The following is a 19075-nucleotide window of genomic DNA, read 5'->3' as shown; positions in this document are numbered from 1 at the left end:
CTGCGGGTCTGGCGTGCGTGGAGGCATCTGGGGCTCTCCGTGTGTGCAGATCATGTCCTGATGATCACAGCCAGCCTGGGAGACACCCCGAGCCCGGGGGGAACAGATGGATTGAAAACAGAGAGCTCAGGGGTGTGAGGGTGTTCACAGGGGTCTGAGGATGAGGGAAGAGAGGAGGATCTGACTCCGTGTTTCAGAAGGCTTGATTTATTCTTTTATGATATATATTATATTAAAATTATACTAAAAGAATAGAAGAAAAGGTTCTCATCAGAAGGCTGGCTAAGAATAGAAAAAGAAGGAATGATGACAAAGGCTTGTGCCTGACTGAGACAGTCCGGACCAGCTGGGCTGTGATTGGCCATTAATTAGAAACAACCACATGAGCCCATTCCCAGATGCACCTGTTGCATTCCACAGCAGCAGATAACCATTGGTTACATTTTGTTCCCGAGGCCTCTCAGCTTCTCAGGAGGAACAATCCTAAGGAAAGGATTTTCCATAAAACACGTCTGTGACACGGGGGTGCACGGGAGGCTCTGGAGCAGCAATGCCAGCAGTGAGGTTGTCACCGTGCTGGGGACAGATGGCACGGGGAAGGGGCAGGGAGAGGCGTCAGCAGGAGACTCCTCTGCAATTGGATCGGCCCCAGGAGGGGAAGAGTGAGGGAAGGAAATGGAGCAGGGATGGCCTTGGGCTCCTGGCACATGGAGACCCTAAAATCTCACTGCACCATGGGCGCTGCAGGGGCCTCCACAAGGCCCTGGGTGCTTCAAAAGGGACCCAGGCAGTGAGGGGAGGAGGGAGAGAGGTTTGTTCCCCATGTGGAGCTCACAGGAGCACACACTCCTCCCTCCCTTGCCGGCCTCCAGGAGGGGACACGGACATGTCTGGGGAGACAGGGACAAGGCAGCTCCCAGCCAGCAGGGAAAGGGATCATCCCCCGGGCCCTCCAGCACAGAGGAGGGGAAGTGCACATGCAGAGGGCTTCCAAAGCCACCAGCCCTCCAGCACAGAGGCCCCAGGGTCAGGGATCACGCAGAGTTCAGGGCAGGGGCGAAGCTGCAGGCCCGGGGGGAAGCTGCTCCCTCCGGCACTTCCAGCTCCTGGCTTTGCCTCCTGGCACGGCCTCTCCCCACTCAGAGTGTCCCCCACCACCACACGCTGCTGTTTTCCATGCTGCTGCTTCCCACGGAGGCATTAAAGCTGCGAGAGGCCCTTAAAATCGAGCCCAACCATTAACCCAGCACTGCCACGCTCTCCATTAAACCCTGTCCCCGAGTGCCACATCTGTGTTGTTTTGAACACTTCCAGGGATGGTGATTCCTCCACTGCCCTGGGCAGCTCATTCCAGTGCCTGACCACCCTTTCAGTGAGGAATTTTTTTCCTGTTATCCAATCTAAACTTCCCCTGATGCTGTTTCCTCTCATCCTGTTCCCTGGGAGCAGAGCCTGACCCCCTTCCTGGCTGTCCCCTCCTGTCAGGGAGTTGTGCAGAGCCCGGGGGTCCCCCCTGAGCCCCCTTTTCTCCAGGCTGAGCCCCCCCCAGCTCCTCCTCATCCCAATTCTGCTCCATGGAGCTGCTTTGATCAGGAAATCTCCTCCTAAAATAACAAACTCAGAGGAGAGAGCAGCGGCAGCCCGAGGTGCTTCGGAGCCCGCCGTGCCCATGGCATCAGGCAGCTTTTCCTGCCTTTTCCTGCGCCCACCGCGGCGGGGGTTCGGCTGCTGCCAGCAGCCAGCAGCTGCTGCTGAATGCTCACTTTCTCTAATTGAATAGCAGGAAGTTCAGTCTCGTTCCTTCGCCTTCCAGGCTGTCAGCTGGAACAATCGCCCACCTGTGGCACCACCCCGGGGATATAAATAAGGAACAAAACACAATCGCTGCCCGAGGAGTGGCTGGCGTTCCCAGCAGATCTGCCGATAGCGAGTGCCCGCGCCGGGGAGAGGTGTCAGTGCCGCAGCCGGACACACGGACAGCCCCGGCAGCGCGGAGGGGATGCACGGAGCGGAGCGCACGGGGAGGAGCGGCGAGCGCACGGGGAGCTCCGCGAGGACTCGGGTGCCAGACCCCGGCTTTCTGCCCGAGTGCCCAGCGCTCCCACCCTGCGCTGGGATTGTCCAGCAGCCGCCCCGCGTCCCCAGGACAGAGTCCGGACTGTGCTGGCGGCTCCCTCGCTGCTTTTTCCCCCGTTTCTCCCAGCGCTGCCGGAGCTGCTGCGAAGCCAAGAGGCAGCGAGAGCTCCTTCCTGGAGCTGCGCCTCCGTCGCCGCCACCCAAGGCGCTTCCCCGCCACCTCCGGCGCTCGGCACTCGCAGCATCAGTTCACAGCCGGGCCCCTGCTCCCGCCGGGATGCTCCCGAGGCCGCGGCCGGCACAGCTGGGCTGGATCTGACAGCTCGGCACAGCTGGAGGGAGCCCAGCTGAGGATGGGGATGGAGGGAGGTGCGGCCCGGACCCTCCGGGAGGGCAGTGGGAGCCACCAGCACGCACACGCTCAGGCCAACGCTGCTGCCACAAGAGGAAATTATTAATTTGCTGGGAATAAAGTCGGCAGCGAGTCAAAGACCATCCTTCTCCCGATGTGCTGGAGGAAAGGCCCCCAGGCTCCCCTGGCAGCAGCCCCGCTGCCTTTGTGCAGAGGGACAGGCTGGCACAGGGGCACCGCGTCCCCAGGGTGGTGGGGTGGGCGCTGTGTCCCCATCCCGGGATGGAGCACAGCCAGGATTCACCCAGACACGGAGCTCTGCTCCCAGCATGGGACCTGTGGCACCCTAACTGCTGGTACCATGGCAGGGGACGTGTCCCCCTCCCCGATACCCTTTGTCCCCACATCACAGCCCGTCCCTGTTTGTTTTCCCACTGCTGCCTCCCTCCAGCTCCCCGAGTGGAGCCGGGGTATTCAGGGCTCACAGCCTGAATGAAGCCAGATCCCTGGACACATTCCTGTGGTTGTTGGTTGGTTTTTTTTTTTTTTCCCTTTTTCTCTTTCTTCCCCCCTCCTCCTCCTCTCCCTCGCTTGGCACAAGCTAAAGGATTCAAAAGGAAGCCAGGCTTGGCAGACACGGGGGGAGGAGGGAGTGGGGAGATGAAAGAAGGCCTCTCTCCAGCTTTCCCTTCCAGTTCCCACACTCAGCCGGCGCAGAGAGCTCCTAATGATTCCCAGCCGCACCTGGAGGAGGAGGAGGAGGAGGAGGAGGAGGCCTGTTTGTGCAGCCAGCAGGACAAGCCCCCATCACCCCGCCCCTGCCATACGGGGTGGCCCCACATCCCCCCCAGCCGGGTCACCCTGGGTGACAAAGTGCCTGAGGTGCCACCCGAGGGGACGCGTGCCCCGCGCCAGAATTGGCGCTGAGGAAAATCTCTGCTCGCCCAGCTTGGTGGGCTTCAAGCACTGCCCCTCCCCGTGGAGTGGGGTGGGTTGGGGACATTCCGGGGGCTCAGGGGGCAGAGATGCCCGTTCACACGCCCCAAACACGCACCCGGAGGGAAGGAGCACCAGGGGAGGGCGGGGATGCCATTAGGGCACCAAGGGAGGGGACATCGGGCACCAGGTCACCCCTGGCGGCACTCGCAGCCCTCCACGCCCTCTCGTGGCACCTGCTCAGCACCACAACTGTCCCTGTTCCCTGTCCCTGTCCCCATCCCTGGGGCAGACCCATCCCCATCAGGGTGGGCCCGAATTCCAGCACGGACAGCAATGTCCACTCGTGCTCCGATTCCCACCAAAAGTCAGCGCAGGCCGGGGAAGCCACGCTTCCCTCATAGTGCATTAGAAGCAGATTTTCTCTCATTTATCGTCCCCTGGCATCCTCAGCTTCTCTGGGCAACTGGTGCCAGGGCCTCACCACTCTCAGAGGGAAGGATTTCTTCCCAATATCCAATCGAAATCTACATTTCTTCAATTTAAACCCACTCTCCCTCACCCTATCACTCCGTGCCCTTGTCCAAGTCCCTCTCCAGCTCTCCTGCAGCCCCAGAAGGTCCCGAGACCCCCCTGCTCTGCTCTGCTGCCCTCCTAGGGGGGATGATGGCACAGCCCCATCCGGCACAGCGCTGCCAGCCGAGCTTTGAACGCAGCCCCGGTAACAGAGCCCTCGCTGCAGGAATGGGAAAGCGCCAGCACGGGCAGATCCCCGCCCCCGTGGGCAGCGCTGGGAAAACCAGGCAGCTTTTCCTAAAAGGAGATCTCCAGGAAGGGGGAGCAGGGTGGGTTTGCTCTGTGTGTCCAAGATCTTTGCCCTCTGGCTCCAGCCCTCTCGGGTTTTGGTTGTTGATTGCTGCCCCGAGATGTGCAGGGTGTCTCTGCTTTGGCCTGTGCAGCTGAAGAACAAGTCTGGACTCTTCACTTTTCGCTATTGAGGTTGTTTATTAATTCTTATCTATAAAATTTTCTTTCTGCCCAGTGAGATCTGCTCAGCAGGGCAGCTGCAGGCACTGTGACCGCCCCAAGGGTGGTGTTGTCCTTTTATACTACAAACTACATATAACATATTTACACTTAATTCCTAATACCCATCACCTATGTTAGTGCACTTCTACTCTAAACCAACCCCAAAGCGCCAACATCACAGCAGAAAATTGAGAACAAGAAGAAGAAGGAGAAAGGCTGGACATGCCCAGGTCCCTCCATCTTGTCCCCATAACCCTCCCACCAAAAATCCCTAAGTTCACATAGGGATCTAACATAGGTGATTGTAAACACATTATATGTGGTTTGTAGTATAAAGAGACAAAAGGATAAAGAGGGCGTTCAGAGTGCCTCTGGCTGCCCTGCTGAGCAGACCTTGGCTGGACACTGTCACACATATCTTTTATGAAAAATCTTTTCTTTAGGATTTTTCCTCCTGAGAAGCAGAGAGGCCTCAGGAACAAAATGCAAACAATGGTTATCTGCTGCTGTGGAATGCAACAGGTGCATCTGGGATTGGGCTCATGTGGTTGTTTCTAACTAATGGCCAATCACAGCCCAGCTGGCTCAGACCCTCTGTCCAAGCCACATACCTGTGTTATCATTCTTTTCTATTCTTAGCTTAGCCAGCTTTCTGATGAGAACCTTTTCTTCTATTCTTTTAGTATAGTTTTAATGTAATATATATCATAAAATAATAAATCAAGCCTACTGAAACACGGAGTCAGATCCTCATCTCTTCCCTCATCCCGTGAGCACTGTCACAGGACAGGAGAAAAATTTTTATAGATAAGATACAATAAACAACTCTGAGACCGAAAACTGAAGAACTCCAATTCCTTCTTCGAACGTGTGGGTGGAAGCAGAGACTTTTCACGTGTCTGGGGGGGTTCAATTAACAGCAGAACTCCCGAGAGAGCATCTCCCGAGGAGCTGGCCCAGCTCGGAGCTGCTTCTTGGCAGGGAGGCTCCAGCAGCAGCTCCACGCCCGCCCCGTTGAGTCACGGCTCCGCTGGTGGCCCTGGCTGTGCTCAGGGGGGACCATTTTAGGCACTGGTGACAGAGGTGTCAGCGAGCACGGCTAAAAATAGCGGTGTTGAAGGGGACGAGATGGTCGGGCTGCTCAAACCCTGGCACGGCCCCGGCCGTGCTGATAGCGAGTGCCCTTTGCTTGTTCTCCTGCCTCCAGGTCCCCTTATCTGTCCTTCCAGCTCGGGGTGATTCTGTCACCCTGTCACCAGGTCCCCTGCCCTGATGTTTTATCCTGCAGGCTCCTGCTCGGGGTTGTTGGTGCCTGTTCTGCCCTCCAGGGAGGATGTAAAACTGAACAAAACTGTAAAACAGTAAAACTGATGTAAAACTGCAGAGGGGCTCCCAGCTGGGCCACAGGACAGACCTGGATTTGTGTGAGCCCCGCACGCCGGGATCTGCAGGGGTTTCACTGCACTCCAGAGCACTCCTGGGTTTCTGCTTTCCCTCCCTAAGGAGCTGGAATCATCCCCTGTTCCCTCTGGAGCATTCATCAGATTTAGATTCACCGTCCTAGGAAGTGCTCAAGGCCAGGCTGGACAGGGCTTGGAGCGCCCTGGGACAGTGGGAGTGTCCCTGCCCATGGCAGGGAGTGGCACTGGGGGATCTTTAAGGGGCACTGGGTGATCTTTAAGTGGCACTGGGTGATCTTTAAGGGGCACTGGGTGATCTTTAAGTTCCCTTCCCAAACCAGTCTGGGATTCCATGATTCTGCCACGGTGATGGGGAAACTGAGGCAGCGATGTCTCACAACTCCCCTGGTGCCCAGAAAAGGACCAGGAGAGCAGAGTCCAGGCTCTGCCCGACCTCCCTGCCACGCTCATCAGGGGTGTCCCACTCTCTCAAGACACCCCACGAGTTCTGGGGGTTAAATCCTGATCTGTCATGAGCAGCAGCTCCTGCTATTCAGGGTGGTGATTACCTCGGGAACATCTGTGCTGACAATCGCTGAGTGGCAGCATAATTCCCACCAGCTCTGCCTCCGCCTCCTCCTCCTCCTCCTCCTCCTGCACGGGCTTCCTTTCAAAGCACGCTCCCTGCAAAGCCCTGCCATGCCTGATCAAGGGAAAAGCTTGGAGGACAGGCAGCAGAATCAAAACCCCAGGCTTGCAGCAAATCCCAAATCCACCTGCACAAAGCTCCCCCTGTCCCTCGGTGTCTCACAACCAAGGGCTTGGGGTTGTCCTCGCAGCTTTTGGCTTTGCTGTGGACATCCCGACCTCCCAGGGCTGCGTGGACACACCTGGGCTTTCCCTGCTGCATCACAGGCTGGAATCTGTGCTAGAATTTGATTTCTTTTTCTTTTTTTCCCCCTCCAAGCATCTGGTGGAAGAACACAGCAGGGCTGGGGCTGGGCTGGGGGGAGGCAGGAACACTCTGCTGAGGGCCATCCATCCCTTAAATGAACACCCAGAGCAGGGATGCTGCCCCGGGGCCCACGGACATTCCTTGGCTATATTTGGTGATGGATGGAGAATTCGCTGCTTCCCCTCGGTCCATCTGTTCCCCTGACTGGCAGGGAGGAGCTGCAGTGTCGCTGCTGCTCGGATGGAGCAGTCATAAATCTCATAAATCTCCTCTGCTGAGCCTGTGCTGCCTCCCACCTGTTGGCTGGGAGAGGATCAAGCTGACAAAAGTCTCCTGCCAAGCTGTATTTTTATCCAGGGCTCCATCACGAGCCCAGGTGCCCCACAGAAGCTGCTCACGAAGCACAGGGAGGTGTTTGGATCACAGCACATCCCACCCCTGGAATCCCACCTCTCCCACAGGTCTCCAGTCCCAAAGCAGGAGCTTGAATCACATTTTCTGAATTCCCTTAAACCCCCAAAACCCCTTTTTTCCTTCTTGTCACGCCTGCCCCATCACCATAAAACCTGGGAGGTCCCAAGCAGGGAGCCAAACACGCATTGTGAGAACAGAGGGAGCAGGGCTGGGACCAGCACGGTTTTATTATGGAAAAACACCCCGAGGGATCCCATTTACATGGCAAAAAACCACCGGGGGGACAATGAAGCGAAATCCACAGCAACAACACACAGCAGGAAAAGTCCAGTTGTCAGCCAGGACAGCAGGGCCCTGTGAGAGCAGTGCCCATCCCAGGGGTGACCCCAGGGACACTCCCCAGCCCCAGGGGACCTGAGGGAAGTGCACAAACAGCAAGTCCTTGTCCTCCAGCTGCAGGGATGGAGGAGGAAAAATAAAAAAACAAAAGCAGAGGGAGCCACGTGGATAAAAGCAAAAGGGGCAGCCATGGTGGGAATGGAAAATCCTCCCTGCTTGGCGGGGATATGGGGAGGTCTGGCTCAGCTGGGGCTCATTCCTGAGCCCCACACCTCCCAGGGGGCCCCTGAACTGCCCTGGCAGCAGGAGGACCCAAAGCAGGGTCACTGAAAGCCTGTCCCCAGCTCCCTGTGCACCTCAGGGCCTGGAGAGGCAGCAGGAATCTGCTCAGACCCAGGGTTCTACCCCAAAACCACAGCCCAGCGCTTCCCTGGCATCCATCTCCCCCTGCCAGCAGCAGCATCACCTCTGGATCGTCCCATGGACACATCCCCCTGTCCCCAGCCCCAGGGCTGGCTGACAATCCCATTCCTCCTGCAGCATCCTCTCCCCTGCACAAGCCGGGCTTGGCTGGGCTTCCACCATCTTCAGGAAACACCTTGGAAATGTTTACTGGCTGTGCTCCCCCTCCCAGCTGCCAGAGAGGCCTCCAAGATCCAGCTCAGATCCCAAAATCCTGGGTTCACATTAAAAAAAGACGAGACCTGTCTATAAACCTGAGCGCTGGAGGATGTGACACTCAGAAACTCATTTCTCCCAAGATTTTTCATTTGTTTGTTTGGATTTCAGACCTTCCTCCGAGGTGTTTGTCACCCAGATGTGACAGTTAACAGTCTGCCAAATAATTTTTTTTGGGGGGGGGAAAAAAAGTGCAATTTGCTTTTCACTGCTAGAGCAGGATTTAGTGCAATGAGAAAAATCTGCAGAGCCACTGGAGGCAACACCAGCTTGGTTATTTACATATTCCTCAAAAGAGTGATAACTCCAGCTCCAGCCTCACTGTCTGAGCTGAAACTTCCCTGGAAAGAGCCAGACACACAACATGGAAAATTTCAGCCCATGGTATTTGTAGAAAACTGGCTGATAATATTGAGCACCCTTCCTGCTCATGCAAAAAACCACCAAAAATAATAAAGAGAGGAAAAGAAAAACCCACGAGGAAGAAATAATCTTTAAATTTTCTTCCCGAGTGTCTCCTTTGGGACAGGGCTTTGAGCAGAAATGTCAGCGTGATTTTCACACCAGTTTCTCTCCCATTGATTTCCCATCCTGTTTTTTAATCAGAGATTTGGTTCTCTCACAGCATCGCTAACAGAGGTGTCTATTTTAGGAAACACCAGAGGTTTTAAGAAGCTGAGGAGAAAAAGATTATCAACTCATATGGGCTCAGCCTGGAAAGGGAGGAAAAAAATCCTTTAATTGAAATCCCCAGGCTGAAATTCTGTGCAGATTTACCTAAATGGACTTCAAATGATGTCCCTAATATATCAAGGCCTGCTTTTAACTTAATTCAAGCCCTGGGCATGCGTCTGCAGCCCTTGGACAAGCTGGGCTTTGGATGCTCGCTGAGATTATTAGTTTTAAGTGCTAAATCATGCAAGTGTGAAACCCAAATCTAAAAACCTGGCCCAACAATACTCCAGCCCAAAGCTCCAAGGAGGAAACAGGATTTTTTTTTTTTTTTAGTATGTTAAGTATTTGTTTCTATTTTTCCAGATTTAAGCTGGCAAAATCTTGGTGAAAGGACAGACACTGAGTATTTTCTGGTTGGAGAGCAGCAGCTGGGGCTGTGAAGGAACAATATCACGGTTTAATTCCAGTTCAAAGGGACAAAATTTTGTTCCAAAGCTGCTTGGAAGGCTTTTGAGTGCTCCCAATTTTCCAGTTCAGCCTAAACATTTGCTTGGGAAAGCCAGAAGGTTTTGGGAGTCACTGGGGGTTTTAAATAAATAGGTTAAAATAAATAGGTTAAACCTGCCTGGCACAAAGATTCCACACAAGGCAGACCCATCCTCGAGGGGTTTTTGCCCGAGGCAAGTGCAGAGTGCACAGATGAACCGGGAAAACATCTCCTGGCACAGAGGAGCCCCCAGCCCCACGAGGAACAGCAGCAAACGGAGGCACCAAGGACATTTTGCTCCTCTCTCCTGCCCCTAACCCGGGGGGGATGAGCCCCCATTCCCAGAACAAACACCCCCTGCACGAGCAGGGAGCCTGGCTCACGGGATGAGGTCCACGCTGGGCTCTGGGGGATCCCCCCAACCCCACTATTTGCTGTTTGGGGTCTGCTGCTTCTCCTGCGCCGGCCGCTTGTGCTTCTGGGCCACGCCGTAGGGGACGTGGGCGGCCACGGCGCCCATCTCCTGCGCTCCCTCCACGTGGAACATCTGGTCGTCGAAGAAGATGTGGGGCCTGATCTTCCTGAGCAGAGGGCCCTTGGGAGCCCCTGCCAGGAACAGAGCCTCGTCCGTCTCCAGGCCCCAGCTGCGCAGAGTCTTTAGGGCGCGGGCGCCCGAGCTGGCCGCGCTGCGCGCCGTCACCAGGTACGTGCGGATGGGACACTCCAGCCTCAGCCCCTTGGAGTAGAACTTCTTCTGCAGCTTCCCCAGAGCCTCCAGGAAGCCCTTCAGAGGGCCCTGAAGGAGCAAGAAATCTTCTGTCAGCCTTTCAATCACCAGCTTCATGTCATCACCCTGTGAGCCGCCCCAAAAATGGCCCCAAACCATCCCCTGTGCCACCACCCCGTGTCACAGACATCTTTTATGAAAAATCCTTTCCTTAGGATTGTTCCTCCTGAGAAGCTGAGAGGCCTCAGGAACAAAATGTAACCAATGGTTATCTGCTGCTGTGGAATGCAACAGGTGCATCTGGGATTGGGCTCATGTGGTTGTTTCTAATTCATGGACAATCACAGCCCAGCTGGCTCAGACAGAGAGTCCAAGCCACAAACCTTTGTTATCATTCTTTCCTATTCTATTCTTAGCCAGCCTTCTGATGAAATCCTTTCTTCTATTTTTTTAGTATAGTTTTAATATAATATATATCATAAAATAATAAATCAAGCCTTCTGAAACATGGAGTCAGATCCTCCTCTCTTCCCTCATCCTCAGACCCCTGTGAACACGGTCACAGCCTCGCTGTGGCCTGATCCCAGAGTTTGGAGCATCCCATGGGGGCTGCCTCACTCCCAGAGCTTTCTCCTGCCCTTAGCCCAGCTGTACCTGTGCCAGGGGCTTGTTCTCGTGAGCCTTCTCATGCTCAAAGAACATGTCCAGGCCGTGAGCCTTCACGATCTGCTCCGACTCATCCGAGAAGAGCACGGCGTCCCCGTCGAACGCCACCCTCAGCTGCTTCTCTGACACCTCCAGGTCTCTGCTGGGGCTGAAGATGGTGGCTGCAGCAATCCCTGAGGATGAGGCAGGAGGTGGCAGTTATCCAAGGATCCGGCCTCGTGGAGGAGCAGAGCAAAACACGATGGGCTGGGAGCAAAGCGCCGCAAGGAAACGCGAGCAGGAGCCCCTGCAGCTTGGCCCCGAGAGCTTCTACAGCAAAAACAACCCCCCAGATGACAAATCACCCTTTGCATACAAGAATTAAGGAGGAAAAACACCTCCTTTGCCTCGGGAGAGCTGTGGAGCTGGAGGAAAGGCTCATTTCTATGGAAACTGGAGGCTCTTTGGAGCGTCAGAGATGTGGGGCGAGGCAAACCTTAAGTGCACGTTGGATTAGGGACATGGAAATTGGAGTTATCCTTCCTGAGAACAACCCCCTGAGGGCTCCAGGCTCCCCCCACTGCCCCCCTCCTTGAGCTGGACCCCAGACTCACCCTCTTCAATGGCCCCACTCACTTTCTCGGCGTCGGAGGAGAGGTAGAGGTTGGTGTGATAGGCCTTGAGGTAACAGATGGGGCTGTTCCCTCCCGTCATGCAGAACCTCTCGATGAACAGATCTGGGGGCAAGAGGGACCCTGGGGTGAGCCTGGCTGCCCCCCAGACCCAGCCTTGGTGCTGGGAGGGCTGGGGTTAATCCTGGTTCTGCTGCCCAACAGCAGGGCCAGCAGCCAGAGTTCCTCCCCACCATCCAGCTCCTGCTCAACACCCAGAAAATCCGGGAGAAGCGTAAAAAAACGGGAGAAAACATCTCCTTTTCTTGGTGCCCAGCAATGCCACCACCCAAAAGCCACCAAGGCCAGCTGTGTCCCCATCTCACCATAGTGGTTGATGCTGTTGATCAAGCGAACCCCAACCTGGGCGTGGTTGTTGGTCATGAGGACGATGTCGAAGAGCTCCTCGCTGTCGGGGTAGAGCTCACGGAGCTGAGCATTCACTGCCTCCAGAGCCTGCAGCACCCCAGGGAGAGGGGGTGGGTGTCAGCCAGGCCCCCCCAGGCATGGCCCTGACCCCCTTCCCACCCAGAAAAGCACTCCTGGTCACCAAATCCACACATCTGGCCAGCCCCAGGTGTGGTGCTCAGCCCTTCCCATCAACAAAATGCTCCTGGTCACCAAAATCCCCACCTCAACTACACCCCGAGCCAAGCTGGCATCAGCTGGGAAAAAATAGATTCATTTTAGTGGGGGGGAGGAAAAATTCCACCTAGCTACTTCTCTGTTTTTAAACATAAAAGGTTTGGATTTATTAAATGAGGATAAATTAGCTCCAAGTTACAGATAAGTGTTTTTCAGACAATCAGAAACAAGTCCTGCCCCACTGAGCTGATTAATCTATTTATTGGGAATGGGCTCCAGCTCCCAAAACTGCACTAATTGCTACAGGAGTTAGAAAATAATTTTCCAGTTTGAAATGCCTCATTTCAACATGTCAGGATTAGAAATTGGCCGACTCGGGAGCAAGGCTAAACTCAGCCAATTTACAAGAATAAATAAATTGTAATAATAATCATAACTACAAAACAAAACAAAAAAAAAAGACAATTCCCTAAAGGGAAACTTTAAATGTGATCCAAGGAGATGATTTGTTCAATTCTTGGGCTCAGGATGGAAAATCCAGCCCTGGAAACAGCACATCACTTGCTGGGAGGTTTGTCTGCCCTCTGCTCCGTGGCTCGTGTCCATCCTGGCCCCACATGAGCTCTGTCCCCTCCCCAGGATTTCTGCTCACCTTGACGAAGGGGAAGGCAGCCCCGGGGAGGAAGGGCTCGTTCTCGTGGTCCAGCTGGTATTTCACATAGGCCTCCACGCCCTGCTCCGTGTAGATCTTCTGCTCCTCCTCCATGCGGAACAGCGCCCGCGAGGACACGGCAATGGTGATGGCGTTCTCAGGCTTGGGCTGTGGGCACAGGGACCAGTTAGGGAGGGGCAAATTAGGGAGGCAGCCCCGAGGTGGATCCCCCAGCATGAAAGGCCACAAGGTGGGTGACACCTCTGAAATGATTTGGAGAAGGACAGAGCGGCTGCATCCCAGCGCTTCCACAGATGAAGCCCTGTCACACACATCTTTTATGGAAAATCCTTTCCTTAGGATTGTTCCTCCTGAGAAGCTGAGAGGCCTCAGGAACAAAATGTAACCAATGGTTATCTGCTGCTGTGGAATGCAACAGGTGCATCTGGGATTGGGCTCATGTGGTTGTTTCTAATGAATGGCCAATCACAGCCCAGCTGGCTTGGACAGAGAGTCTGAGCCACAAACCTTTGTTATCATTCCTTCTTTTGCTATTCTTAGCCAGCCTTCTGATGAAATCCTTTCTTCTATTCTTTTAGGATAGTTTTAATATAATATATATCATAAAATAATAAATCAAGCCTTCTGAAACATGGAGTCAGCTCCTCATCTCTCTCCTCATCCTGGGACCCCTGTGAACACGGTCACAAAGCCCTGATGCTCCATCCCCACACATCTGGGACGCCTCAGATCCCACTGCCAAGCCCTCCCACTGCAAACAGGCTCCCAGAACCCGTGCAGACCCCAGGAGGAGCTGCTGAAGGCCGTGCAGATGGAATTTGTGTGGCTTTTCCCACCCCCCAGGCAGGAACGAGCCGCGCTCTGCGGCTGAGCCAGATCCGCATCCCGTGATGCCGTCCAGATGTGACAAACAGCCCGTGCCAGCTCAGCTCCTCCAAACACTTGATACAGCTATTGTGGGTGGAAACATGACAAACAGGTGGTGCAAGCAATGATTTATGAGTCATTATTATTGATGTTTGAGGGCTCCATCCAAAACCCAAATCCAAAACCTCCTCCAGCTGAAGCCAAGGAGGCGCCTCCAGAGGGACGTAGCAGGGACAGAGGGGACAGAGGGGACAGAGGGAAAGTCAGGCTCATCCTGACCCCCACCCACCCTCCCTCTGTCCCCTGTTAATCCCCATCACTCACTTGCAAGCACAAAAATAAGTTAATTACCGATGGCCAGTGAGCAATCCTGGCTGCCAGGACAGCAAATCCTACAGAGGGACAGTGGCACAGGGAGCTCCTGTCCCCTGCAGAGGAGCCCAGCGAGCAGGACAGGGCTTGGGGGCTCTCTGAGAAATCCTGTCTGTGAGCACTGCAGGAACACCTCACCCCCTGCTCCTCTGTGCCTTCCAGGATCCTCTGAGCTGTGAGTAATCCCCTGGCAATGCCATTTGCTCAGGGTGGAGGGTGCCTCCTCCAGGTGCTCCAAAGTTCAAGCTCCCACCCTGCCCAGGGCTGAACTTTGCAAGGCCAGGGTGCCCCATCCACACTGGGCTCGCCCTGGGGCTGGCTCTGCCCCCAGCCCCACCCAGGAATGAGTCAGTGGGAGCCTCCACGCCATTCCCAGCACCAGATCCACCCCAGGCACCTCTCCAGAGGCTGCATCCACTCCCAAAATCCCCAAAATCCCCCAAATCCCCAGCAAAGCGATTAAACAGCGGGCATTAGGACGAGACCCAGATTAGCTGGGGCTGAGAAGATCAGTGTGGGCACAGGGATCCCTCTCCCACAGCATTTTCAGGGAATCAGGTCCTGTTTGGAAGTGGCTGTTTTAGGAAAGCAGGGGAGCAACCCCCAGCACAGGCAGGACCTGGTCCATGACACCAACACTGCTCCAAGTGAACCACAGCCAGGTCCCCAAGGAGTGTCAGCTATTAATTGGTCACAGGCCAAGCCTTGGCATTTCAGCTCATTAATTAATAACTCTGGAGTCATGGGCCATTTATTAGCTGAAAATATTAATAACTCTGAAAGGTCTTGGGACATCCGGCCATGAGCTGGAGTCCTGCTGCTCCATCCTGCTCCAGAGTCCCTGCAGTGCTGGCTGGCCAGGAAATCTTCCAGGTGTTTGCTCCCTGATCCTGGACCGGGGTCAGCCCTGCAGGGAGATTCCCAGGAGAGAAAGCAGGTCAGCAGCCCAGATGTAACAGCACTGAGGCGTGTTCAAGGGGGTGAGGAGGATGTTTGGGGCCACAAGCCAAGCCGGGCGCCCAGAGGGAATTTCCACCTCCCTCTCCACACCTTGCACAACAGCCCCGGCTGCTCAAGGTCCCTTCCCCGCCTCTGAAAGGCACCAGCCCTCGGGGAGGTTCATTTAAGAGGCAATAAACAGAGCAATAAAAATAACCCTGGGCTCCAGGCCCTGCCTCTGCCCCGGCGTGGGCAGCTGGAGCCCCAGGGGCCCGAGGGCAGGGAGCTCTGGGAATGGGATCCTGCCAAGGAAGATTTGCACCTTGTGGAGCACTCGGGGCAGGAAAGTCTCACCCGGGTGCTAAGGCAGCTCCCAGCTCTGGCTGGGCTGGAACAGCCCTGCTGTTCCCTGGGAAATGCTGACATTTGGAAAAATGAGGCGATTCTGCACTGCAAGGAGGGATCTGCATTTTGACATTTCTTTGAAGTGGATTTCATTTGGAAGCATTCCCTCCTCGAGCTTGTTTGGATGCCTCTCTGTCCCCATTAGTGCTGCAGATGGTCATTGCAATGCTTCAAAATGAGCTTTAAAAAGCCTCAGGAACCACAGCACCTCAAACCCTCCCTCTGAGTGCTGCTAACAGCCCACCCAACCCCACTTTTCCCCAGAAATTGAGATGTTTCAAGGCAAATATTCTCCTTTTGCAACAGGAAATGTGTGCATGGGAGGGGTCCCGCTCCCAGCCCTGGCTGGGCTGGATTTGGTCCCACAGGCTCCATCCCACCACAGCCTCCTGCTCTGGCTGCCTCAGCCCCGCAGGGTTTGGGCTGAATCACAAACTCTGTTTTCCCCTCAAAGCAGCATCCAAGGTCAGCCAAGGTCGGTGAAAGCTCATCCAACACAAGTCCAGGCTCTGCTCAGCTGAATCCAACTGAATTTGGGGATTCATGGTGAGCTCCTCTTCCTTCCCATGGGAAGCTCAGGTCCAGCCCCCTCCTGAACCTTGAGCAAGAGATTAATGATGGGTCTAAGAGGAGTGTGAGGGTGTGGGGAAGGTCCCATCCCAATCCTGGGCCCATCCCTAGGTTCAGCCAAACAGGAGGGACAACCAGGGACGTGTCAGAGGAGCATCAGCCACCGGCACAGCTCCAGGAGGTCCACAAGGCCCAAACCCCACCTGAGAAGTGTAAAAAGACCTTTCCAGCAGGCTCCAGCTCCACTGAGTGCAAACCCCAGCCCAGACCCCGAACCCCCCAGTTTTGGGGTGAAGGTGCATTTCAGGAGTGACTGCAAACAGCCCAATTTTCTGCCTGCAGATCCAACAGCTGGCAGCCTTTAAATCGCTGCCCTAATCAGTAAATCCCCAGCAGCCCCCCAAGGATTAGAGGCAGATATTTGGAAATCCCACAGGCTCCCAGGACGTGCAGTGTCCTCCCACCCATGAGAGCCAGAGGTGCCCTCGGTACCACCCAACCCCAGAAGCTCCACTGCCACCCCTGGAGGAGCCACACTGGGGACCCCATCCTGCACCCCTGGATCCTTTTGCTTGAACCCAACTCCATCCTAAAATCCTGCAGGAATTCTGGGCACTTCCCTGGGTGCTGCAGAACACCAAATTCTTGTGATTAATTCCATATTCAGAGGATTTTCGACATGGAAAGGGAGGAGGAAGGGTTTGCTCCATGGTCAAGCATTGTCCCCACTCCTGCATCCCAAAAGTCGCACATGGGTGAGAGGGATGGGTCCCAAAGGGCGCCCAGAGGAAGGCAGCCAGCAGAAAACCAGCTCCCACTGTCACCAGAGAGGCTGGGGACATTTCCAGCATTGCTGAAGGGTGACAGGTCTCATTGCTGACCTCCCTGGCAGGAGCCAGGCTGTGGGCAGAGCTGCGACCACTGCAAAGCAGGAATGCCCCATGAACCCATTCCCAGCCAGGGATGGCTGCCCAAAATCACCTCCCAGCTCTCTCCTGCTCCTGTAGGGCCAGGAGGACAGGAGGACAGACAGACAGACAGACCTGGCACCCCAAGGGCACAGACAGACGACACCAAACCCCATTTCCTGAAGGAGCCCCGGGCACCACCAGCCCCCTGCTCGGGATCAGATTAAAGTTCAGGCTGGTTTGGAGTTTTCCAAGAACATTATTTATGATGGACGGCCCTGCAGCCGTCCATCAGGGGCTGGCAGCTGTGTGAGGGCAGCTGAGCTGGCTGCCCACAGCCCCCAGGAGAGGGGCACATAGCCTGGCATCAGCCCCACAGGGCACAGCCCAGCTGCAGGATGTGAGCACCCAGATCTCAGGTTGTAAAGCACATGGCTGCCCCCCTCCCCGTGCCTCAGTTTCCCCTGGTCAGCGAGCTGGCTGCAAGGAGAGGAAGAGGAGGAGGCTGGCCTGGCATCCATGGGCAAAGCACGGGCATGAAAGAGCAGGAGCTGCATCCTGCCACCAAGCCAGGCTGTGCCCCTGCTCAGGGCACAGGCAGCAGCAATGTCAGCTGGCACAGGGTCCAGCAACAGGGCTGAGGGAAGGGAAGGCACAAGGGCTGCCCCAAATGAGGGCTTGGATGTGTCCCCTCGTGGAGAGCTCACACCCAGAGCTTTGCCACAGGAGGTGCCAGCAAGGAGAGTGTCACAGGAGGTGCCACAGGAGGTGCCAGCTGTCACCAGGTCCAGCCCCTCTGCCAGACCCCAGGTTTTGGGGGTCCCACGGCCCCAGGGGTGGCTGTGGCTGTGTCTGGGGGGCTCAGAGGCTGCAGGGACAGGCGGGCACAGCCCCCAGCCCTGCCAGCCCCGCTGCCACTCCGGGACACGGCCGCACTTCCAGGCACTCCCGCGGCCAAAGCCGGCAGCTCAGCCCTCGTTAGATAACACAGGCTGTCCTCCCTCTGATCTCCTGGGGCAGTGACACCCCTGTGACACCCCTGTGACACCCCTGGCCCAGCGGCTCCTGCCTGTCCCCGGCTCTGTCAGTGCCACCCCTCCTGTCCCTGCCAGGGCCTCCCGCCTTGGCACAGGGGACAGGCAGCTCATGGGGCACCGGGCCACTCTGCAAGGACAGCTCAGCCCCGGAGGGAGCCAGGAGCACCACGGGGACCTGCGGGAACCCAGGGGGATCTGGAGAGACCCCAGGAACCGAGCGATGCCATGGAGGAGCCAGTGGGAGCACCTGGAGAGAGCTGGGGCATCCCCAAGGAGCTGGATGGAGGCAGGGGGGTCAGAGAAACACCAGAGACACCACGGGGGACCCCACAGAGCCCGGAGGAGACGGGGAACAGGGAGACACTCAGGGGGACCCCAAAACTCGTGGGGGAAATGGGGCACCGGGAGGGACCCAGAGATCCTGGAGGAAATGGGGCACCAGGAGGGATCCTGGAGGAGATGGGGCACCCACAGACACCCGGGGGGTTCCATGGGGGAATCCAGGGAAGATGCGAACCCGCAGGAGCTGGGACACCTGGAGAGCCCCGGCAGGGGATGGGGCAGGCGGGGAGCGCGGGGGCTCTCACCGATTTGGGTTTCTTCTTGGGGGCGAGGTTGTCGTAGAAAGCCTTGGCTTCATCCCAGGGCCGGCCCGGCGCCCCGGCGGGGCCCGGCGGCTCCATGGCCCGGCGGCTCCGGGGCACCGGCGGCAGCGGCGGCTCCGCTCCGTGCGCGGCTCCGCTCCGCGCGTCCCGGCAGCTCCCGGAGCCGGGGCCGGCCCGGCGGAACGCGCTTTATATGGCATCCCATGAAGCTCCGGGCTTTCAGTCCACCGGGACACGCGTTAACCTCTTCGGGACCGAGCGCTCCTCGCCGCCGCGCTCCGCCCGGTGACACCGGGGAGCTGCGGGGAACTGAGGCGGGGGGAGCCCCCGCCCCGGGGCACAGAACGGCCGGGAGCGAGGGGAAGGGGCTGGCGACAAAGGTGGCATCAGCAGGACACGGAGCGGGAGCGGTGGGGCAGCTCTGGGGACGCTGCTCCGTGCCCGGTTGGTCGCTGCTCCTGCTGTCCCCAGGGTCTGGGGTTGGGACATCCTTGGGAGCACAGGGGGGACGCTCAGGGAGGACAGAGGGGTGGTGGGACCCCGCTCCGTGCCAGGGTGACCTGTGCCGTTCGCTGGTTCATGGTGATTCCGTGGTGCGGGTGTTAATTAAGGCTCTGCTCTGCCGGGAGTGCTGGTGGGAGCAGCCGCAGAGCCGCACGCTCAGCTCAGGTTGAAAATTCCACCGCCGTCAGCAGCCCCCCAGAAACCCTTGGGGAGCAGGGGGTGCATC

The 19075-nt window shown here is 56.6% G+C and overlaps 1 protein-coding gene across 1 annotated transcript; it reads right to left on the bottom strand.

Annotated features, from left to right (window-relative positions):
* Positions 1-7371: 7371 nt before the first annotated feature.
* NT5C1A (5'-nucleotidase, cytosolic IA) lies at positions 7372-18543 on the bottom strand. The gene is made up of 6 exons (XM_071453074.1): positions 18328-18543; positions 12622-12789; positions 11711-11840; positions 11328-11450; positions 10723-10907; positions 7372-10137 (listed from the first exon to the last, which is right to left on the bottom strand). The coding sequence occupies exons 1-6, from the start codon at positions 18421-18423 to the stop codon at positions 9769-9771; spliced, it is 1071 nt and encodes a 356-aa protein (XP_071309175.1). The 5' UTR covers positions 18424-18543; the 3' UTR covers positions 7372-9768.
* Between the last annotated feature and the right edge of the window lie 532 nt (positions 18544-19075).

The sequence above is a fragment of the Agelaius tricolor genome, unplaced genomic scaffold, assembly GCF_023055355.1.
Source record: "Agelaius tricolor isolate 1412-34295 unplaced genomic scaffold, bAgeTri1.0.p SCAF_36, whole genome shotgun sequence".
Lineage (NCBI taxonomy): Eukaryota > Metazoa > Chordata > Aves > Passeriformes > Icteridae > Agelaius > Agelaius tricolor.
The sequence above is the reverse complement of the archived record's forward strand: the minus strand, read 5'-3'. Positions and strand labels throughout refer to the sequence as shown.

What these genes read in the sequence shown, in the direction of transcription:
- NT5C1A (XM_071453074.1), bottom strand. Translation starts at nt 18,423, where the DNA reads ATGGAGCCGCCGGGCCCCGCCGGGGCGCCGGGCCGGCCCTGGGATGAA. An exon ending in CCAAGAAGAAACCCAAATCG is followed by an intron (nt 12,790 to 18,327) that starts GTGAGAGCCCCC and finishes CTGTGCCCACAG; the next exon opens with CCCAAGCCTGAGAACGCCAT. An exon ending in AGAACAAGCCCCTGGCACAG is followed by an intron (nt 10,138 to 10,722) that starts GTACAGCTGGGC and finishes TTGCTCCTTCAG; the next exon opens with GGCCCTCTGAAGGGCTTCCT.